The following is a 24,202-nucleotide window of genomic DNA, read 5'->3' as shown; positions in this document are numbered from 1 at the left end:
CCGCTCATACTGAGATTTTTCCGTTATATTGAAAAGACTTCGCTTCGCTCGCTGCGCTCGCTCGCTCGTAATCATTGTCGACAACCCCTGAAATTCTTTTAAGAACAACTAGCCAAACAGCCAGACAGCCGTCTCACCAGCATGAGTGCGGCGGCTGTACCGAGCGCCGCTCCTGCCAGCGCGTCCGTCAGGTGGTGTCGGTAGTCGGCCACCCGGCTGAAGGTGATGATGCTGCCGTAGAGCACGCATAAGAAGGTGAGGAAGGAGCGCAGCACCGAGCGCTGTCGGCCGCCGCCGCTGCGCGCCATCAGGTACAGCTGACGACAGATAAACAAACGTTATGGACAGCTGACGACAAAAAACAACAAACAAACAAACAAACAAACAAACAAACAAACAAAGATCAGGTACTGCTCCCGGGGTAACAAACATGAGAGAATTACAATTTCTCTCCTAAGAATTAGAAGCGTACCATCGAGAAAAAGAAGTAACGACAATACCTAAGTTGCACCGTGAACAGTCAGTTGTCAAACACCTCAGGCATACATCACGCGCCCAAATATCCCCGACAGCCTTGGCTCTCCACTGACCGCCATAAAGGTAGCTGTGCAGCAGGACGTGGCTGCATGGCCCGACGGAAACGACAGCATCGAGTCGACAATCAGCAGCTCCTCAAAGTGGCTCGTCGAGGGCTTCAGAGAACCGCACTCGAACTGTGAGATGAAGTGGCTGCAAAATAGAGCGGTCACCGGTCAGTCTGAGCTGTATGACCGGTATCGATGCGTAAGTGCTATGGGTGGCACCAAGGCCCTCTAACCAGGTATGGACATCGGCCAATCGGGGCGAATCACGGCCAGCGGGAGGATGACGTCATCGGCCCATACTCCGCCGACTCCGCCCACCCACGGCAGCGAAACTGAATGGGGTTTGCGCCAATTGTTTCGTGATCGATTTTATCCAACTGGAATAAAATAAACGTTCAGCGGCCTCTTAACCGTTTGACTCAATATCCTTGCAACCTTTCAACAGCAAAAAATTCCAGCCAACTTTCTCTATTTTGCAGTCGGTGCCGACGGTACCGACTGCTGTACCTAAGCCGTGGGCCCGCCCGTAGCAAACGGGTAGACAGAAACTAGGTGACCAAAACACAAAACCAGCTGTTTTGTACACAATCATTAGCATGTCATAGGTTGATATAAATGCCAAGCTATGCACAATGCACATTCGTGGCTAGACAACATAGAAGTTAGAACCAAAAATACTGTCAACAAAATACTGTCAACTACTGAGTTCAAGCGCGGATCCAGCTTGGAGTTGGGGAGGGGGAGGGGGCAACTGTTCATCGACGGCGGACATAGTGACTGTGTGGAACTCATTGTACAGGGTGATTTTTTTTACTTGTTAAAAAGTAATGAGGTCTAGTGGCATTAAAATACAAATATATATTGCAAAATTATATACCAGGATGACAAGCATGCTTGGACATTTTGATTTCATGCACACACGATGTGAAGGAACGTCCATCGTGTATTTTACTTGCGCTTGAAGTTGCCCCCTCTCTCACCAACACGACTCAGCCCGCCTGAGCACGTGTTGAACAGCACCATGGACTCACATACTCATTCGGCGGACTGAAAAGGCTCCTATCACCCATTTTCAGCTCTGCCAGATATTTCCAATGTTTTCTTGGTATATCTGCCATAGCTGGGTCCAAAAACTAGAAGTTTATTAAAGGCAGGTCGGGGATTTCGATACTGGCGGCCCTGGTGGTGTCTGATTCGTTGTTTTTCTTTCTCCCTGAAGACTGATTCTTCAGAGGCTGCACATACGCCAGATGAACCGGTTGAAGGTTATTTATGACTACAAGCTTGTTCGTGCATTATTTAACGTATTTCTGGGGTGTCTCCTCGATGATCGCATGCTTCGAACTGCCTCAATGCTTCAAAATCATCGTTTTGTGCCGTTCCTTACTGAACGGCGGTGGACCATGCGTGCCCAATTGTTGGGGCATTTTCAGGCTCCATTTGGGACGAGGCCTTCGGTTAAAAGGGACAAATCATGACACCATACAAAATGTCCCAGATTTATCTTTCACGTGCATTGCTTTTTTGCACGCGATTTTTCGATTTAGGGACCACCATTGACATTTACTTTTTAACAGTTAAAAAAATTAAAAAATCACCCTGTAGTTTTGGTTATCGGCTCGGGAACGGTCGACGGCACTGTGCTGCTGCTAGGTGCCTCCTCAGTCGTTTGACGGGGCTTCTGGAGCACCTGCTAAGCTTTGGCTAACCGCTGCGGCTCCGGTGCCATCGGCTCAGAGACCAACAGGCTGTACCGGCCGGAACTGATCGGCGATTCTGATTATGTTAGGCTGATAGTGATTCTGTTAGTGCGGGAGAGGCAGATGGAGCCTGGCCGGTGGGTTCTGCCTCAACGCGGGGCTGATGGGGTAAGGTGCAGCCCATATACAAAAAAAGTAAAAGCTTTGGAAATATCGCTTCACAAAGTCAGAGCATTTAGCATGGAAACGCTATGGGCTATGGCCCTAGGAACTGAATGTCGTGGCGAATTTCGATGCAACCAAATTTCGGCGGGGACTTGCATCCACCTGCCGCTGGTCAGCCGTGCCACGGACGCTCTGGACTTGTCGCTGCCGGTGCTGGCCGAGCTGGCCGCGCTCTGGGCCGACTGCGCCGAGCCACTGCGGCCATGGTGCCCGACCTGAACCAGTAGTAGCTGACGCCGGGGCGGCGCTCGGCGAGGCCGGTGCTAGTCGGAGATGGGGCCGCTGCCGGCTGCGGTGTCGCGCGGTGCAGCTGCTCGGCACGCTGGCCACGCCGATGCCACCGGCTTGATGGCAGACAGCTTGCAGGCGCAGCTGGCCGCCTGGAGTCAGCGGCCTGTGCTTGAGCTGGCCATGCCATTCGGCATTCGCTGACATGAAGACCAGCCAGTGACCGTATACATTCCTGCCGCGTGTCGTCCAGCTGGCGCTCAGCTCCGGCAACGCGGAGCTAAGACCTCCGGGCTCCGCGTGCCAGCTTGCTGAAAGCCGTGACCGCGTTCACACTAGGTGAACCGCTTGCTACACGGCGCTATCACGAATAAGGCATTTACGCGATAATAACCAGTTCAGAAGTCTTGTACTTACGCGAAAAGCTGAACGAAGGGGTCCAAATGGGTGAATTCCAGATAAAAAGGTCAAATTAGGTCACGCTGGGTCATTTCAGGTCACAAAGGTCACTTTAGGTCACCTCAGGACACCCTGGGTCAGGTCAGGTCACAGAGGTCACCCAGGGTCACGATGGGTCAGGCCAAGTCACAGAGGTCACCTTAAGTCGCAATGGGTTGGATCACATTGGTCAGGGCTATCATGGGCCGATGACGTCATTCCTGCTCATCAGCTGGCTACAACATCGGCCTATGCCACAGCATTACGGTGTCACCCCCCTGGGTGGCACGTGCTGAGGAGAGACAGGTGGCACAGGCAGTCATCAAACGGTATTGTACCTTTTTGTACGGACTCATTGTGCTCGGATAAATTTGTTGAGAAAGTAGCTGATTTATCAGGTGTCCGTCCTAATTTCAGGAGCGTTTACCAAGAGAAACCAATTACTATACCTAAAGGTCTTATTAAATTTGATAAAGTTCCATTGTAGTTCAAATTCCACAATTTTTACCAACTTATTTGACGTTTCAGCGTTATGAGTCATTTATCCTTGTAAAAATATTGTCGGAAACGAAAAATTTTGACAAAAAAACTTCAGATTTACTGCCTTAGATGATACTTTCCCATAACTGTTGTGACTTTCTTATCCGGCTAATCGGTACCCAGAAGTCCCGTGGTTGGGGACTGGGGAACGCTTCTTCAGCTTCCTCATTCCTGCATAGAGCGGAAGTGTGCAACAGCCGGCGTAGGCGGCATTGATGACTCAGTAAAATCAATACCAAGATATCGGCTACGTGTCGTGACCGCATTACCTCAGGAGAAAAAAAGAGCGAATGATGTCATGGACGTCTGGAAACGGCAGAAAGCCGAAGAGAAATTGATAACGTTTTCATTCGGTTTATAAACGTGCTTTATTAAACAGGGTTTAAAGTACATTCTGATTTTAAGAGCAGCTTCGTAAAATGAAATAGGATTAGATGTAATGAGATCGGAGATGCATGTATACGAGTACGAGTATGTGAAGAACTCATTGCCATGAAACAAAACAGTAAACGATAGCGATGAACGGTTCAATCACGTGCCACTACATGTGAACGCTTAACTAGCTAAGCTTCTTTACGCACATTGACCACTGGATCCAGCAAAACGGTATTGCTGAGCGGTGTTGAGAGAAAGTAAGTGTGTTAGGCCCCTTTGAGCCTAACACACTTACTTTCAGCTTTGTGCCTGTCTATCAGCTCAGCACTCATTCCCAACTCTCAGCGTGAAACTTTAACTATTCACCTATTGTCGCACAGCGTCTGGCTGTAGTTGGTGGGCTGGCAGAGCGCGAGGAACGAGGGTCTGGGCCGCGACACCAGGCTCTTGATGACCTCGGTGAGGGCGAACAGGAACGACTGGCAGGTGCAGTGGCGCGCGCCGAGCACCACGGCTGTCCGCAGTGGCCGGGTGAAGCTCCACGTGATGCCGCGCCGCTGCTGCAGCAGCTCGATCGGAAATATCTGCACACATAACACGGAAAGCGTATATGGTCAACTCAGAGGTCTATGGTTCAATGTTCCCCAGCGGGTAATAAATACACACATACATTATACATATATGTAGGACGTAGGTACTCAACGGGGAAGTATATGATCCAATTACATACCGAGCCAAGCATTGAAACAGCGTTTAACGTTTTAAACTTGAGAAGCGAGCAATAACACGATCGCTGAAAATGTAACAGTCCATGTTTGCAAATATTTGGCACGAAATCACTTGCATGTCACAGACGGAGGCAAATGTTGGTTATGATCATAACTGCAAACTGAAGGAACTAAAAGACGTTAAATAAAGTAACTGATGGCCGTTCTTCTATGCGCCTTATTCCCTAGCGGCTATTGGTGCCGCTGCACGGCCAACCAGCAGTATGAAGTTTCTTTTTGTTTTATTTACATAAAAAGCTTCGAGGCAACAAAAACTTGCGTAATGGGTAACTTAACGGCATGCTGGCTTATGTGTGTGCACGGCATATAGCTTAGGATGTGTCTTTTACTCTAATAAAATCGGTGTTTATTTATAAAAGTTCACGCATAAAAACATATTATAATAATTTATATTTCTGTCTTGCGTCCCAGATACTGAACGCAGAGGGAGTGTGAAATGAATATTTTTGCGTTATGCTTACCACTTACCAGCACAGGCGGCAGGAGGAGTGTGAGTGCCAGCAGTACAGTCACTGACACCGAGTCGCCCTTGTACGGGTAGGTGATGCTAGGGTCGTGGCAGAAGAACCCGGGCGCCACGGGTCCGAGCCGGCGGGTGACCAGCACCACAGCCACCGCTGGCGGCCAGAGGTCACAGGTCATCACAAGGTCACAGTCACGCTCAGTCAGAGCGATCAGTATCGGGGAGGGGGAGTATGTTTGTCTGAACAGCGAACAGACATACAGTTGTTGGTCTAAATGGGTGTCTCAATGGGTCTGAATGCATGTCTGAAGGGATATTCAGTTGGTACGTTATGTTTCTGAATGGTTAAAGGGGCCATCCCACCTTCAAAAAAGTTAATGTTGGTATGAAAGTGATGTCGCTCGGTTCAGAAAGAGCGAAAACGAATATCTACCAAATTTCATCGAAAAATATTCACAGGTTTTCAAGATATTAGTTTTTTACTTTTGTTTACTTTTTGGGATCTCCGATGTTCCTAGCGACTTTATTTGAAAGTGCGGTACGGGGACCCGCAGTTGCTACTGTACACGAACCCCAACTCTAGCCGTCTGTCCTGTCCAGTAACAACCGATAACATTGATATCGACTGCCGGTCCCTGTACAAGAGCAGCTGAGGTTTTATGTGCGTGCCCTCTGACAGCTTATTTTTGTTCCCTGTGAGTGTGCTGGGACAATTTACTCAGGGTCGCTGTACAGTAGCAACTGCGGGTCCCCGTACTTGTTGCGCGCAAAGCAGCATATACCGCCGTGTGCTACCAAACGTTTTAGTTTAAAAGATTTAAAATCGTTAGATCTGCGCTGACGTCACACATTCAGAGGGGGCATTCTAATGCATTATCCCCTCTGAATCCAAGTGCTACAACTTTGCAATTAGATATTTTCGATTTGAGGCATTTCTCGATCTTGTGAGTGTTCAAACCAGTAAGTGCAAGCCAGGGACCCCATTTTAGCTATCTCAACTCAAAACTATAATGTTAAGGTTGGATGGTCACTTTAAACAGTCACATGTCAATTATACCTAGTCCACATGCCTTCCCACAGTTAGGTAAGTCGGACAACGCAGCTGTGTCTAACAGGTCCTCGTCCTATCCCAAGGGTAAAAGTTTGAACGTTAATACGGTTACATATGCAGGTCAACAGTCAGTTAAGTAATTAGACATCCGAGCAGGCACATCAATAATACGAGTACCGACGTCTGTCTGAATACTCACACAGTTACACACCTAAGCACGATGCGTTTGTCGTTCGTCGGGATGGACATGCGTCGGGTGAACAAGCAACAATCAATACACTGTAAAAAATATTGACTAGCCCCTCGTCAAATGATTCTCAACGCTAAATGTCGGGGGTACAGACTAGTTTTACATCCTACTTTTGACACACGCTGCGAGCCCCTGGCTTGTTCTGTGTTCGTCAGATGACAGTTACCAGGTGTCGGTTAGTTTTTACCACGTCCCAAAAATAGCTGGAGCGTTTCTGCCTTGTTTTGGAAGCAGGTCCTCGTTAATGCTGTGTATGATAACAAAGTACCTAGTAACAATAAAAACGAAAAACAATGTCAAAACGAGGGCGGCTTGTTTAGTGACGATGTTCAAAAGAAGCATCGTCTTGTTCCTACTTAACGAATGAAGCTCAAACTAGGTCAAAACTAGGGGCCCAACTAGGCCCTAATCAACCCATAGTCAGATGACCAGCAGATCCTACGCCGCCCAATCCAGTCATCGAATTAGCCAGCGAATTCGTTTGAAGACCATCATATTATTAAATATCGGTGGTCTTCAAACGAAATCCCTTACCAGTTTGATGACGAATTCATCCGGCCCATTCCAAAAACGCTCAAGATAAAATGAAAGTGTATTTCTGAAATAATGTGCATTGTGCTTTCTTGCAATACACCTTTCGTATATCAAGCGAACCTTTCACTTCCAGCGCCCGTTTACAGTTATCAATCGAATCAGAAGCATGCACATACCTATCGATAGATCTGAACCTAAGAACACAGAAGACATTTTGTAGAGTACCTGTCTGAGCCTATGCAGTGGAGCCCGTGAGCCGCCCAACCGCAGCTGCCTCATGAACTTGATGATAGGTCTGAACCTCAGATTGGCCAGAGCTTGGCCGTCAATAACCAGCCTATTTATATCCACAGTTGTAGTGACTTAGGGTTTGGAATTTGCCAAACCTAAGTTTTGATTACCAAGAAAAGTTTTGTACTTCTTGCACTTGCCTTTTCTTCATAACTTTGGCGGAAATCGTCGTAGTGAAACTTCAGTGTTCCGTTAGCCCGCGCCCCGTAGGGCTACCGGCGGACCCTACCACCCGTAGGGGGGGGGGGGGGGGCCGTTTCGGCCCCCCCCTAAGATCTCGGAAAGTTACCGGCCGATTTTCAAAATTCAAACGGCGTTTGATAGCCCTACCCGGGAACTACCTTGTGACCAAATTTCATTGACCTAGGTCAAACCGATGACGTCACAGGTCAGGTCAAAGGTCAGATTTTCACCGTTCACAGGCAATTCAAGAAATGTGCTGTGAAATCGAGTAAATTGGTAATTTATTGAAAACCATCGATGGCATATTGTTCGTCAAACACATACTTTGCTATCTGAGGTCACTGATACCAGGTCAGGTCACAGCGAGGTCAGGTCACCGGGGGTCACAATATGAATGTGTCGTGTGATACATGTTTTATGGTCCATTTTACATGACAAATGCGATTATGTGGGTTTAGGCAGCCTTTGGGGCCAGCCTAGGTCACGTTTTGGTGAAGGTCAGGTCAAGGTCAGGTCAAATTAGGTCAAATTTCAAAGTTGATATTTTTGCATAAAATGGGTATCCATTCGATGCAGCTCGTCACGGGGAGTCTAATGGTGGTCTTTGTTTTACTCTACGAGTTCTAGAATTGCCAAAAATTGAGTTTGAAAATTTGACGTCATCATTTTTGAACAGTTTTTTCGCTATAACTTGGCCAAAAAACGAGGTATCGATCTGAAATTTGGTATGTAGATAGAAGACGGTAGGTACTATCACATATATTCCGGTTTTTTCGAAACTCAAAAAACTTTTTGGATTTTTTGGCTAATATATCCAAAAAAATGCTTTTTTGATTTTTGGGGATCAAAACTCAAAAATTTCAAAAATCCGAGATAGCAGTTTTGTAGCCCTGTCAATTCTACACCTTTTATGTCTTGATCATTTTTCTGTATCTTCAAAGCTGTAGGCCTGACAGGTCTTCTCGCGAAGGTCTTTTTTCGGTCGAAAATGACAGAACATGACGTCATTCTGACGTCATTTGTGGCCAACCTATCACAGCCTCTGGAAAAATTTTTGGTCACAATGTGTAAAATTGATGGCCGGAGAGGTCCTGAAAGTTTGGTGGCGATATCTCCAGCCGTTTAGGAGATATCGACCGAAAAGGACAGGGGGGGCCGTTTCGGCCCCCCCCTACGGGGCGCGGGTTAGCTGTCGGTTCTTGAGAGAGTTGGCCAGGCCGGACACCGGGGGCGGCTCCACAACTTTCGAAAAATTAAACCTAAGTCCTATTGCACTGCATGGAGAGCAATTCATTTAAAATCGCTCTTGTTCCCCCTCCCCCCTCGACAACTTTGCAAACGTTTCTGCGCGATTTGGTTGAGAATAATGGCTTATGGCAAGTTATTGAATCAGAACGTCGATCACTGCAGGTCATATATCGGCAAGCAATTCTTCATAACTAGACACTGCACAAATGGAAACGATACAGGTTTGCCCAGTGATAAACACTCGCACTTCACAGACACTCGCACCCCCGACCGAGCGCGGCACGGCACAGCGCAACTGGCGCCGGGAAGCCGGGAAGGATTCACAGATGCGCAACTTTATTGCGAACAATAAAAACCTACCGCAAACGATTTAAAAAAAAAAGTTTTAGGGCAATCGGAAATACAAATGTATTGACTTATAGAAATAAAATTGTCATTCACCTTCCAAATAACCCAACAGTTTATTTGCCGTAAAAAGTGTCTGGAAATGGAAAGTTGCAAACATGATACAGCAAGTAGGGAAACGCAGCAGCTACCAGGCGAATAATCTCAGGCTGGTTTAGTGACGAGTGCATTGCTACGGCTTGTTCCTCACCCTTCACAGATTACTATGACAAAACTACCCCTAGTATTTTGATCATCCTGAGGCTGGCTTTCACCTAATAATTTGATGAGGGTCTTCCTCGTTTCGGATTGAGGCGAAAACAAACGTCAAACAACCTTGATAGTTAATTCAGCACTTCAAAACAAAGGTACACCTAGGGTATCATTACAAAACCGGATCATAACGATCTGGATAGTTCTCAGCCTGTAAGCTAACTAAGCGGTAACTAGTCAAGTGGTAGGTACCGGAAGCATTGACAACCTGGTTGTAGTGTCCACCGCCGTCTCTGGATTCCGATGTATTCTCACAAACTCGCGGTGCAAAACACTAAGGCACTGCCGTGCTGTGCGGCCGGGCGGAGCCTCTCGACTGCTGGCTCTGACTGGAGCCGAGCAGGGTGCGGCCGCCTCACACTCGTATTACCGGGGGCCCGATGCCGAGCCACGGACACCCGATGCACTAGGTACTCGATACACTACACATTCCCCCCTCTCGCAAAAAAAGGAACAGCATCACTGCGACACGTAGTAGTCCGGTCGTCTACAGGCACGGTCGCTTCGCCTGGGACGCTGCGCGCTCACATCGGCGGCGTCCGGCGACGGCTCGCAAGCTGTCTCGGTCGACGGGCGAGAAGCAGCGGCGAGCGAGGTCAGCGGGCCAGCGGCGTCGGCCTCGGAAGTCGTGGCGGTCGACGTGGTCTCGCCGGGCCCAGCGGGGGGAGATGCTGAGGGAGACGCCGGCGCGTATGGGAGACGGGCCAGATGGGCGGTGTTCCAGGTCCGGCCGTCAGCCAGACGGTACGTTGCGGGACCGACGCGCCCAGTGACTCGCACCGGAGACGTGAACCGACAGGACGTCTTCGAGCGGTGTCCCTGACGTCTCACGCAGACGTAGTCGCCCTCAGTGATGCGCGGCGTCGTCACGCCACGGCGGCGGTCGTAGGACCTCTTGTTGGACTGCTGTCGGCGTCGAACTCGAGACGCCACACTGTCGGCTCCTGGTGTTGACGGCTGAATGACAGGCAGGTTCAGCCTCATCTGTCGTCCATGCAGGAGCTCTGACGGTGACTTCCCAGTTGTCGTGTGTGGGGTGGCTCGATACACCGCCAGGCTCTTGCGTACCTCGTCAATGAACGCTGCTGGTGGACAGTCTGTGATCCACGACTTGAACGTTTTGTTGAAGCGCTCTACGGCGGAGTTGCCTCTAGGCCAGTAGACGGACGATTTGGTGTGCTTCACCCCTCGGGCGGCCAGATACGCAGTGAACTCCCTGCTCGTGAACTGGGGTCCATTGTCCGTCACGATCTCGTCGGGATAGCCCTCTTTGGCCCACACAGTTGACAAGAACTTGATGACGTCTTCAGTCTCAGTCGATGACGTCAGGCAGACTTCCGCCCATTTGCTTCTGTAGTCAATCAGAGTGATGGCGTAACGGGCAGTCGCTGGTGCTCCGTTGATTGGACCAACGATATCCATTCCCAGTTTCGACCAGGCGCGGTCCGGCAGGTCGACTGGCTGCATGGGCGCAGGGCGTGCGCGCTGGGAGAGGACTGCGTCGCTGTGCTGGCAGCGCTCGCAACTTCGGCACAGCTCCTCCACCTCACGGTTGATGCCGGGCCACCACGCCAGATTCCGCAGCGCCTGTTTCATGCGGACGATTCCATCGTGCGCGCTGTGCGCCAGCTCCAGGTATCTGCGGCGGAGCTGAACGGGCACAACAACTTGTTGGGCTCCTCTCAGGATGACGTCGTCGTTGCGCACCCACAACTCGTGTCTCATCTTGAAGTACGGCTGGACTTCAACCGGGCAGGCCTTGGCGCTGCTCGGCCAGCCGCGCTTGATCTGATGACGCAGCTGCTGCAGCTCAGGATCAGCAGCTGACGCGGTGCGGACGTCTTGTTCGGTCAGCACGCTCTCTTCATCTGTCAGAAGAGCGATCACCTCTTCTTCAGCGGAGCTGTCTTCATGCAGGTCCGCTTCTTCGGCAGGAACTGGCATCCTGGAGAGGGCGTCTGCTGCAGGAGTTAGGTTCCGGCCAGGCACGTACTGGACTGTGTACGCATACGGCAGCAGGCGTGCCTGCCAGCGCGCGATCCTCGCGCCCGCTCTCCCCGAGAAGCTGGGCGAGAGCAGTGTCTGCAGCGCCGAATGATCTGTGCGGAGAGTGAACGGACGTCCCCACAGATACAGTTTCCAGTGTTCCACGGCGAGAACAGCGCTCAGTGCTTCCAGCTCAGACACTGAGTAGCGCTGCTCGGTAGGGGTGAACGCCCGAGACCAGAACGCTACGGCGTTTTCTTCTCCATCGGAGCTCAGCTGCGTGAGTACAGCTCCAGCGCCCTTGCCGCTGCCGTCGGACGTGACGAATGTAGGCAGGCTCTGGTCGAACGGCTTCAGTGTCGGGCTTGCAGCTATCTTCAGCTTGACCTCGTTGAAAGCTCGGTTCGCTGTGTCGTCCCAGACGAACTTGGTGCCCTTCTTCAGCAGCCGGTACAGTGGATGGACGGTCTCGGCGTACCCAGGGACGAACCTGAGAAACCATCCACACATCCCCAGGAACGACTTCAGCTCCTTGGCGTTCTCCGGCGGTGGTGCGTCAGTCACGGCCTTGATCTGTGACTGCAGTGGTGTGACTCCCGACGCAGACAGCGTGAAGCCACAGAAGTCGACAGCTGCTTTGCTGAACACAGACTTCTCTCTGTTGACTGTCAAGTTGGCCTCCTTCAGTCGGGACATGACGCGCCGAAGACGGTCGTCGTGTTCTTCCTGTGACACTCCCACGACCGCGACGTCGTCCATGTAATGAACACATCCCGGGATGCCGTCCAGCAGGTTGTCCAGCAATCTCTGGAACGCAGATCCTGCCGAGACCAGACCAAACGGAACCCTCGTGAACCGTCGTAGGCCTCGGTGAGTCAGGAACGTGGTGAGCTGACGGGAAGCAGGCTCCAGCTCCAGCTGATGGTATGCGCTCTGCAGGTCGATAACTGTGAAGATGATGCCCTTCAGCCGGTCTTGGAGCTCCTCCGCCGCCGGCAGGGGATGAACTTCGGCGATGACCTGTCGATTCAGGTCCCTGAGATCCACGCAGATGCGCAGCTTCCCGTTCCTTTTCCTGCTGACGACCATCGGGTGAACCCAGTCGCTGACTTCGACCGGTTCGATGACTCCTTCCTCCTGGAGTCGGTCCAGCTCGCGGCTGACCTCTTCACGAACAGCATACGGGAGTCGGCGGAGCTTGTGACGCACCGGTACAGCATCAGGACGGAGAACAATCCTGTGCTGGTAGCCACGGACTGTCGTCAGTGAGCATATCTCGCCAGGGTCGGGCTGAGACGGTGGCGGTTCCGGGACTTCTGCGCTCCCAGTGACCGCCAGCTGATCGATTGCCCCACTCGCGGGGTGCAGGTTTACGTCCAACTGCTTCAGCAGGTCCAGTCCCATGACGGCTTCTTCACCGTCGGAATCTATGATGAAGAACTCTGTGTTGGCTCGCCGTCCACGGTAGGTCACCAGCGCTGGCAGCGTGCCAAGCACTTGAAGCTGGTGTCGACCAAAACCGAACAGACGAGCAGACGTTCTATTGAGACGACTGCCTTTGAAGAGACGTCTGGCGATGCCGAGTCCTAAAGCGGACACCGTGGCACCCGTGTCAACTTGCAGATTCACGGTCTGCGTAATACCTGGTACCTCCATCTGTACTTCGCACATCATCTTATCGGTATTTGGTACGGCGCAGCAGAGAACAGTCAGCTCGTGACACCTTCTGTCGTCGTTCCGTTCACCAGACCAGCAGACCACGGCAAAGTGACCCGTCCGCCCACACTGCCTGCACGTGGCCCCGGTAGCGGGACACCGACCGCGCTCATTGTGCTGGCGCCGACCGCAGCTGGGGCACGTGTCCGGTTGCAGCTGGGCAGGTCCGGGGCGACGGTCGGCTTGCAACTGGGCAGGGGCGGGGCGGCGGTCGTCTTGCCGCCGGGCGGGTCGCCAGGGCCGGCGCCCGCGGCGCTGACGAGCGTCAGATATCTGATGCAGTGACTGCGCTCCGTCGGCGGCGGGCCGCGCCGGCCCGGCCATGGCGGTCGCCTCGCGTCGGGATCGCCCGAATGCCTCGGCGATCTCCAGAACGCGGTCCAGGGTCAGGCCCTTATCCTGCAGAAAACGCTCGCGGAGAATCGGATGCACTGTTGCTTCCACGACTTGGTCACGTATCATTGCGTCTGTCATTTGTCCAAACGAGCAGTTTACTGCCAGGCGGCGCAGCGCCGCCACGTAGTCGGCCGTCGGCTCGTGCGACTCTTGCCGTCGCTGCCGGAAGAAGAACCGCTCCGCGATCACGTTGACCTGAGGTTCATAAAACTCGGCGAGCTGCCGCTCAGCCGCATGGAACTCGTCTTCGTCTTCTCTCCTCGGCTGGACCGGTAGGGTACGGTACACCCGTTGCGCCTCGGCGCCGACACAGTGCAGAAGGAGAGCCGTCTTCCTCTCCGTGCTGTAGGCCTCACCTCCCAGGGCAGTCAGGTAGTTGTGGAAACTGAAAATCCAGTCACTCCAGGGCAGTGCTGGTTTTCCTGGTCTCGCCAGGAACGGAGTTGGCGGCGACACCCCCTCGACGTTCATCGTCGGTAGTATTCAGGATCTCATCCTCGTCGCCAGATGTAGTGTCCACCGCCGTCTCTGGATTCCGATGTATTCTCACAAACTCGCGGTGCAAAACACTAAGGCACTGCCGTGCTGTGCGGCCGGGCGGAGCCTCTCGACTGCTGGCTCTGACTGGAGCCGAGCAGGGTGCGGCCGCCTCACACTCGTATTACCGGGGGCCCGATGCCGAGCCACGGACACCCGATGCACTAGGTACTCGATACACTACACTGGTGACTGTTTCGAGACCCTTGTTTTGACACATAGCTCGTCAATATTTTTTACAGTGTATGCTGCACCTATTCCTGCATACTGAGAAGGTCGCATTCCTAAATGCCCGAATTAGATGCATACTCGTATTTACTATTTATAATTGTATATTTGAGAACGGTCGCACAGTAACTGTTTGAACGGACATCTAGCATGCAATTTTACATATATACCTATGTATCTAAAAAGGCTTTTATATAACGAGAATACAGACATATAAGTACATTCATACTTGATTCATACTGACATTATGATAAAACACTCAGTGATAGATCGTGGTAAGAACGAATATATGCACTATGTACTCTGCAGTTAGGTACGTAAAAGCCCACATACACGCCAAAATCCCTTCATCACCACTTCACAGAATAATGAAGACTTTACTTCCGAGAATATTGCGGTACAGCTAAAGCATTTCCGGTGCTGTTTGTGCGCTAGTTTGCTATTTTATAATAAATACCTTGACTGAAGCTGTAATGCTATAGGTATTACCGCTATAGCACGGCCCGTCACCCGTGCAGGTGTAAAACCGGACTATGCAGACCCGTAAAGAACACATTGGTGCATTTATACCATCTGAATAAGCGCGGCAACTACAAACGAACAGTTCAGAAGGAAGAACACGCGGTTACTATCGCTGTGAGGACGCACGCCAACAGACGTATCGAGTTATACATAACGTTCAAAAGGACTTTGTGTATGCATGCACCGAAATTGTGAAGCCGTACTATGAATAAATACCTTCATCTGAACAGACGCCGCAAATTTCCCGAAGGACTTACCCATGCATGTCCTCATAGCTCGAGTGTTTGATTGGTGTGATATGTAGGAACACAGGCCAGTCTAACCTTTCTGTGTTCATGTTTCGTGGATCCTGAAACTTACAGGGTGGGGCAGCATAATCGGGAATGCTTTTTGGGCTCTAATCATGAGTAGGCATGACATTATTTTGATAAATTATAGCATGGCAATGAAACGCCCAAAAGTTGTGCATCATCTAACATGACTACATCCATGAGCATGCAACCTCCTGGAAAAGAGCAGCAAAATAGTTCGACGGTGCTCCAAGTGCTTTGCGCGCGCCCATAGACACTAATGTTAAACGAGTAAAACAAGAACATTTTGTTGAAACCCCTGCAATTCCACATAAAGGTTGCTGGACAGGTCAACGTGTTATCACGGACAATAAGGATTGTGTGGGAATACTTAGGACAAAAGGTTAACGTAATCGTCGTGAAATAACTCTTAGCAGAGGACATACAGATGACTCACTTGAATATAAGGAAGACGCTCTTGAGCATATTAAAAAGAAGAATGCTCAAAACTTCAGCGACCAAAAATCTCACCACCGACTGGAATACGACAAAAAAGAATGGCAAGCCATATAGGGGATTGTATCGAGAATATTCCAGCGGTCATGCAAAGTAAACATCCTGTTGGGGTGATGGACCTATGGGTGGTCTTCAAGGGAGGTGCACGTGGTGCACCCTACTTCATCGAGCCCAGATAAAATGAGCACCTCTGGTAAATACATCCGCACTGTGGCAGACTCATGTGGAGCCGTCGGAACAGAGGATCACTGACGGTCCAGATCACGTCTTACGAGGACTCTGTCTGTGCTGGTACTGCAGTGAGGACGACATGTTATTGTGTAGGGCACCTCCACCTGAGATGAACCAAAAACTTCTGGTCCTTCAACTCCGCCGATTTAAATCCGACCAAATTCTTTACATGGAGCGTTTTTTGGTAGAAGGTTAATGAACAACTTATCATCAGTAAAGACGGTCTTCAGTGCAAGGTACGATGCTGATGGGCGATCATGGACAAGCAGGAGGTTGCACGTGCATGCGCGTGCTTTTGGACCCGCCTTGAGAAGGTCATCGACGCCGAGGGCGGTCACATAGGATGAGAGATAGGTAAAAGGTGACCAATTGATGGGATGTTGCTAAAATAGTGCTTGGAGCTGTATTTTTAAATTCATGACCAAATAATCCCGTTTGATATTTATTCCCGATTATGCTGCCCCACCCTGTACATTCTTCATACACATGGACGAATGATAATAATCGTTCATGATAAAGATTCTCATGTCAGGCAATAATCTAACTACGCTTGTATTTTATCGCAAGATAAGCAACAAACAAAATTAAAATAATCATATAAATGTCTTGCTTAATGTAGTTACCATAGCGGTGAATGGTTGTGATGCTTAGTTGGAAATCATAAGACGCTTAACTTCAAACGAAAACAAGAAACACAAGAAAAGCAAAGAAATCCAATAGGTACGGCAGGGCATCCCTTTTGTAACCCAACTGGGCTAAAACACCATTGAACAGAGATCAAGAAGCACAACTGTTCTAGCAGCTCATGTGAACTAAATCCGTTGGTTTGCGATATTGTATTGAGTTCATCGAAGACTTAGAAAGGAAGCAGTTTCACGGACAGTTAACCGTTTAAAATATCAATCGTAGCAGCGGAAGTGGTTTCTTCAGCTCAGTTGGGCGATATGAAACCCATTCACTTGTGGTTAATCGCATGTGAAACTACTTTTTACGAAGATTGGTCGAGGTGAATGGTGCATCGATTCCACAATCCAGATATCATTGAATGTGTAATTTGGAACCTCATTTTTTTGTTAGTCGATAATCTGACCAGTGTTCTACCGGTTGGAATAACCCTGTCATATACCACAAAGCAGCTACGATACACATAATGCATATTGCATGACGCTGCACTTTGGCGATGTAGCCAGTAAGGACTATTGTCCTTGCCGTGTCATTGTCCTCAGTCAGTTCACGGTCGGTATAGGACCGTATAACGCCGTCTCAGACTCGGCACGGCTCGGCACATCATCTCTGAGATTGGTGTCAGTCAGCTGTCAGTGGAGCAGACGGGAGGGGCGGATATGACCCACAGTCCTCTCCCCTCCCCTTCCCTCTCCTCCCACTCCCGGCGCGTGCTCGCTGCGGTGCGGCGCGTGACAAACGCGATCTCGCACCGCCCGCTGTGAGCGCGCACATTGAAGAGGTGTTTACGCGGTTTGTACGAGGCCACGAGTGCGCTACGCTATACGAAACTTCAGCATAAATGTTAGGATGGAGCGTGAATTTAATATAAAGCACTTACCACACATGAGAAAAATGAAGTCCCGAGCATATGGCAGGCTGCTTTTGGCCAGTCTCTTGTACCACAGCTGCTTCCCGAGGGAATTCTCAGAGCTCTCCGACGAAGTCATGCTGCAAAGGAAACATCAAAGTTAGTGTTGCGAGCTCCAGTGGAGGATATCTTACGGCTTCCGACTTCCGTTAAGAGGAACACCGTTCAGCATGACAAGCGACGTGACACAGCACTTTGTTTGATCCTTCTGAAAGACCGCACAAATTCACGCGGCGGTCGCGGTAAGCGGTTTCGCGTTAGACACAGTCGTTTATTATGAATATTTCGGGTACAGAATGTCACGCATCGGCATGCAGTCTCTTTCCATTACTAACTCCGTCCCATTTTACCATTGTCCTTTGGCATTAGCTCGCTCTGTTACTGCACCGCAGGATGAGCTCACCGCCTTTTCACAGCATGCCTTGTCACACATGACGTGACTTTTTAACTTTATACTTACTCTATGCCAGCGATCGCCGTGGTCGAGCCCCGTGGCTCAGACTCACAGGAGAGTGCGCACGGCACCACCATCACAATTCAGTTGTGAGCTATCGGTACCCACACGGGTGTGTGAGTTAAAACCAGTAAGGAAAGTGCCCCTGTAGGACCCGCTCAAAACCGTTGGTGAGCGATTGCAGCTGCTTGTTGAGCATGTGCGATGTGGTGGCCCTGATTCCGTCACAGTTGACTGCAATATAGCGTTCGGTCTCGACGGACAGACCCTCGGCCTTGAGTTCACAGAGCCTTCAGTTGCTGACACATTCACTCTCCGATTCACGCTCAGGGTACTTCGCTAGCTTCGCTTCACGGCACAGCCACGCGCAGAACGCACAGGCACAGTCCGTGATTCCTCGCACTGGCGCACACAGTATACACCTCCCTGTCGTCCACACAACGCAGGCGCGCCGTCTCCGCGCTGTATCTTTTCACGCCCACAGGCTGATCACAGCACTAAGGGCGTTCTCCGTTCGTCTCACACTCCCGCAGCCGGGCTGGAACCGCTGTCACACACTAGTCGGGACCTCAGGAGCGGTCGGGGACCCGCCTCAGCACCTCTCAAGGTCACGAGCGACCCATCCTCTCTCTAGTTCTTATCGCCACAAACAGCGAGCGACACGTGAGTGGCTTACGGCGGAGCACCGGCCGCTGGAGCCACTGAACTCCGTGCTCCGCGGTCTCTAGGCCAGCACTGGTCCAGCGCCGCCCCGCCGCCGCCGCCGCCCCGGTCCGGCCCGGTCCGGCCCGGCGCCAGTCTAGTTTTAGAGTGGGCGTCACGAACCGCAGCAGGGTTACCAACGAGAATTTTTCTAAATCCCAAGATCGCCGCGCGAATTTCCCAAAATCGAGCTCCATATCCCAAGGTCGACAGGATCAAAGCCCAATGTGCATCCCAAGGTCTATAGAAACCAAATATAGAGCAAACAAAGTGTATTTGACGTATTTTCAAATCTTTGGTTGACTAAATAAATCAATATCGTTAACATATCTTGCATTCGGCACAGTTACACACGCAGGCATAGGTACAGAGACAGCCGCAGTCGCTCCCTTGCACGTTCACTCACAGACGACACTGAGTTCTGACTTCTGACCTTCTGAGCCTGCACCCTCCACTCTCCAGAAAGACGAGCCGAACTCGAGACGGGTCGAGGGCGTCGCCGCCGCCCGCCGGCCGCAATACGATACGAGTTGAAGCATGATCCGTCGCAGTGGCGGATCCAAGGGGGGGAGGGGGCAAAATGGGCATTTGCCCCCCCCCCAAATGGCATAATTTTAACATTACGCCTATGGACGATGCATGGAAAGAATCGATAAATTTTATGGTTTGCCCCCCCCCCAAAAAAAAAAAAAAACTCTGAGCTGGATCCGCCGACCGCCTCCGATCCGTCGGGCGTCGCAATTCGCAAACAGGCGGCCAGGTCGGGTGTTAATCGACGCGGAAGCCACTGGGTATTTCGCTAACTGCCTCACTTGAGAGCTGAGACGGGAGAAACCAAGTGAAGACGCGTCAAATAAGGATAACTTATTCGTGCTTCGTTGGTTGCTTGGTAAGGTACAGTGAAACCAAACGAAAGAACGCTCGGTTGTGTTCGGCCAAAAAGGACGGTTTACAAAAAAAAAAAACAATTAAGTTGTGTTAGATGTGTTCCTGATTCTTTTGTTTGGTCTTTATTCATACTTTTCCTTGTTCCAATGATGAAAAAAATGTGCTAAAATTAGCGGGAGTCGTAAGCTCGGGACAAATCCCAAGGTTTGCTGTTGAATCCCAAGGTCCCAAGGTCGGGTTCAATATCCCAAGATCTTGGGACAAATCCCAAGCTTTGGTAACCCTGAACCGCAGCCCCAGTGGTCGGCCGCTCGACATGTCACGTGACTGAGTGACTCACACGTCACACACACAAAACTGTCACGTGGTACGGTAAATAGTCGGCATCAAGTAGTGCCGCTGAGTGTCGACAGCAAGGCCGCATGCATTTATGCTCGGGAGCGAGTCTATACAGCTTTCCTACGAGCAGTGCCTGGACGTGGTGTTGGCTGATGACTAAATGGACGGTGCAAAGATAACGTGCGATAACGCGACAGGGTGTTAGCTGGGGCGACGACCCGACGGCGATGCAATAACAAACGCAGCCCTGGCGCATCAATCTTGGACACGTTACGGAGAGAGATAAACAAACTCGTTCACTGGGTCAGGGGCTGGCTCAGTCATCAGACACGGGACATTTATGTCGCTTATGAACCTTGCAAGGTTATGTAGACATAGACAACATTTCCGGAATGTGGGAACATTGAGCTGTAGTCGAACCAAGTAATAAGTATATAACCACTTGGAAGACTACTCTTATGTAAGTTATTATATAATCATGCTGCAAAGAACATGGCAGCAAGCTGATCTGGGACCGCAATATATGTAGGTAGGTAGGCATATTTTACACATACCCACATGTCAGGCACAATATCAGGATTAGTTTCACGGTTCTCACCGAGTGTCATTTTTGCCATAGGTATAAGTAGCATAACAGCAAGACCTAGCTCAAAATAACTAGGTATATTTAGGCGTCATTCGCACAAGCCTGCCAACTGTATATCTGAGATGCACCAGACAAGCACCAGCCATCAGAACAGAAACACAAAAACATCCCCCAAATCGGCAACACAATCTGCCGGGCGCGCCTCGCGCTGGCTCCAGATATCGCACCGCGGTCACTGACTGATATGGTATCTTTAAGTCTCATATGGCATGTGGATATAGCTATCACTGATAGTCAGGGCCGCCATGGAGGCGGGGTCGGCGATCACCTATCAGGCTGACGTAAATACCCGAGCGATGAGAACTGCGCCAATTTTATAGTTCACAATATACTGTGAACCACTAATAGGGGAGAGTGGGGCAATGGCGGACGGTGGGTAATGCCGGCCACCCATCTCTAGTGAGTACTTTGTCCATCACTAATCAGCTGATGTTGTTTACATTTCACTTGAGCGCCATTCTAGCACGTGGTGCAAGTTTGTCACGGTAGCTCCGCCTCCATTATTTTCATTTTTATAGCGTTAAATGTGTTTTTCGTATCTGATTTTTAATTTTTGTTGCATCTATTTGCTGACTGTGAAATGTGTTAACGCATTTTCAGAAGTGCTGCTTTGCAATGGCCTTCAATTAAGCCTTTCTTAGGCGACTGCTGGATGTGAGGCGTTTGCGGCGCAATGTCTTTGGCTGCTGCCTGCTTTCTTAAAATAAAGCTGACCTCGGGCAGGGGGCTGTCATCCCGAGCTTTCCTATGTGCCGGGCGCCCGACTGTTCAACATTACCCGTGACGTCACGGGGGCATACACTTGTCAGCTGGCCTTCCCCGCAAGTTTGGCCTTGAATACGATTTTGAGGGTCACGGTTGTAAACAAGTTCCTTTCCGGAAACGTTCCGGAAACGCTGGAAACGTTGTCATCCTTTTACTTTCCGGAAATTGCTTCATTACTACTTTGCGCCTAAAATCACTTTAACCCTCGAGCCGGCACAGGGAGTTGAGTTGATGCAACCCCCCCCCCCTAAGGTTTTTCGCGAATAACTCGCGTAAAAAGCGGCCGATCGCGACGAAACTTTCAGTACCCTCGCATTGATCAATTGTACACCTACCATGAAAATTTCATGACCCTGACTCAAATGACCTTTGACCTGTGACCTACTTTCCGAGACCATGTTTGGCCGGAATCGCGATTCGGCGTATGTCGGCTCGCATTGCCGCGCGTTTGCAAGTTTTCGTGGTTTCAAACGTTCAAACACGTGATTTGATGTTGCTCCCATGCATTAGGGTGGATGTCAAGGTCACCTGAAGGTCAGGTCAGGTCACTGACCTTTGGTGACCTCGGGTGACCTCGGTTCACTTTTTCGAGTTTTACATGTTTCTAGGCTAGTTTTTGGAGCTGAATTCGAATTTAGCAACCATTTGAACATTTACGAAGTAGTTTTGGTGCCTTCGTAACATGTTACGAAGCTGTCAGAGGCGGTTGACACGTACTACGAATACCCGTCACAACCCCTACCGGTTGATCTGACCTGACCTGACCCGACCTGGTCTAAATGCTTAAAGACATCATCTCTGATCAAAACTAACACGATATTCGTGATCAGCACCCCGGAGAACTTCATAGCAGCCACTTTTTACGACTTTCTAACAGGTCCCGATATTCCTGATTTTTGGGTCATTGGCCGGACCTGGAAGGTCACCCAATGACCTAGGATCATAAAATTGGATATCATCGGCCTCCTCTCGTGACGGGCAACATGCTCGTTTTTCCGCGAAGCTCTAGCTCAATCAGGGGCCAAACGCGAGGGGGGTCGTACCACCCTTGTGCCGTCGAATGACGCAAAATGGCCTGTGCCGGCGAGGGTTAAACATAATAGGCTACTTAATGCTTTCCTAATTGTCGTGTTGCATTGTCTGCATGGTGAGGAGAACGCTTACCGGTCAGAAGGGCGGTGTGTTGTGAGGAGGGCGCCGACGGGTCAGGAGGGTGTTGTACGATGAACGGCGACGCTGACTGGTCGGGAGGGCGATGCATGGTGATGAGGGCGCTATGCGTTGCAAAAGGCGCAGGCTGGTCAGGAGGGCGCTGAACGCGAAGATGTCGCCGACAGGCGAGGGAGCTGACAGGTCAGGGGGGCACTGCACGGTGATAAGGACTGCGACAGATCTGGAGAACGCTGTCCGTGAAGAGGGCGCCGACAAGGCAGCAGGGCGCTGTATGGTGGGGAGAGCGCCGACAGGTCAGGAGGGCGCCCATGGTGAGGAGGATGCTGTACGATGAGAAGGGCACTATACGAGTGAAGAGGGCGCTGACAGGTCAGGAGGACTCTGTAAAAAGAGGAGGGCGCGGACAAGGTGAGGAAGGCGATGTATGGTCAGGAGGGCGCCGACAGATCAGGATCAGTCTGCGGTGAAAAGGGCACCGACTTGTCAGGAGGGCGCTGAACGTAGAGGGCGCCGGTCTGGAGGGCTTTGTATGGTTAGGAGGCCGCTATACAGTGAGGAGGATGAGGAGGGAGCTGACAGGTCAGGAGGGCACTGTACGGTGAGGAGGGCGCTATAATACGATAGGCGCTGCCAGGTCAGGAGGGTGCTGCCAGGTCAGGAGGGCGCTGACAAGTGTGGAGGGCGAGACAGATCAGGAGGATGCTGTGTGATAATGTCCATGAGGGCGCTAACTGGTCTGCCCGGAGGGCGCCGAATGTGAGGAGGGTGCCGACAGGCCAGGAGAGCGCTGAAGGTCGAGAAGGGCGCCGACAGATCAGAAGGGCGCCGAGCAGACAGAAGGGCGCTGAAGGTGAGCCGAGGGCGCTAGATGGTCAGGAGATTGGGAGTGGATATCCGGCATTTCAGGATTGTGGGTGCATCTTCACCCACAAAGAGATATAAAATTGTAAATCTGGGCGCCAGTACCGCATGATGACGTCGCAATGGCTTACCGTCGAGGGCGACTAGAGTGCTGGACACTGAAAATGCGCCATCGGCGCACAGAATGCTCGTGGATGGCGTCTTTCCAGAGGGCGCCTGCTAGATTTGGGAGGGGCTAAAGCCCGGTGAGCCCCTCCACCCTTGGCTGCGCCCTTGAGTCCTTTGTCTAGCGATTTTCGAAGCATGTATCGTGTCCGTAGGAGCCTTGGGAGCTGCCGGTGACCACAGGGGCCTTATAAGGCCCCTGATGACTCGGGACCCGTAGGCCGTATACGGCCTACGGGTGCCGAGTCATGTGGGCCATATCACCACAGGGCACCGCATCTTTTTCGAGATAAATGACCGTTTTTAAGCGTGTCGCATTTTCCTGAGCATGATCTGGCGTTTACATAATATTAAGCGCATGACGGCCCCTCTCCTGTCCGGCTGACAGCTTACTGACAAGCCACCTGGCGATCTCCAACTCAACCCTAATTACGGCATTGTCCGCTAGGTGGCGGTGTCGTACAATCCCAGTCAGGACAAGGGATTCTCATAATTATTTTGCCATCATATTCTCCCCCTTTTTAAAGTCATTTTAAAGCGCTATTGCACAAATAATTTTTCGATTAGCAGCGATTGCAGCCGCCGCATCAGGGTCCGGATCGAGCCAGGGAGCGTATGCCCCGGTGACGTCACCGTAG

General features: G+C 51.0%; 1 protein-coding gene across 3 annotated transcripts in view; it reads right to left on the bottom strand.

Moving 5' to 3' along the window:
* LOC122380154 (phospholipid phosphatase 1-like) overlaps positions 1–24,202 on the bottom strand; it is a 38,053-nt gene that overhangs the window by 2,001 nt on the left and 11,850 nt on the right. For 2 of the 3 annotated variants that reach the window (XM_043363023.1, XM_043363022.1), the window contains exons 2-6: positions 17,542–17,651; positions 5,347–5,495; positions 4,457–4,674; positions 591–729; positions 138–317 (exon numbers count right to left, since the gene is read on the bottom strand). In XM_043363023.1, coding sequence (XP_043218958.1) covers positions 138–317; positions 591–729; positions 4,457–4,674; positions 5,347–5,495; positions 17,542–17,651 — 796 coding nt within the window. Of the gene's footprint in view, positions 1–137; positions 318–590; positions 730–4,456; positions 4,675–5,346; positions 5,496–17,541; positions 17,652–18,031; positions 18,838–24,202 lie in introns of those variants that run through there. The other variant, XM_043363021.1, reaches the window with a different exon arrangement.

This window comes from Amphibalanus amphitrite, unplaced genomic scaffold, assembly GCF_019059575.1.
Source record: "Amphibalanus amphitrite isolate SeventyFive unplaced genomic scaffold, NRLGWU_Aamphi_draft 000092F_arrow, whole genome shotgun sequence".
Taxonomy (NCBI): Eukaryota; Metazoa; Arthropoda; class Thecostraca; order Balanomorpha; family Balanidae; genus Amphibalanus; species Amphibalanus amphitrite.
The sequence above is the reverse complement of the archived record's forward strand: the minus strand, read 5'-3'. Positions and strand labels throughout refer to the sequence as shown.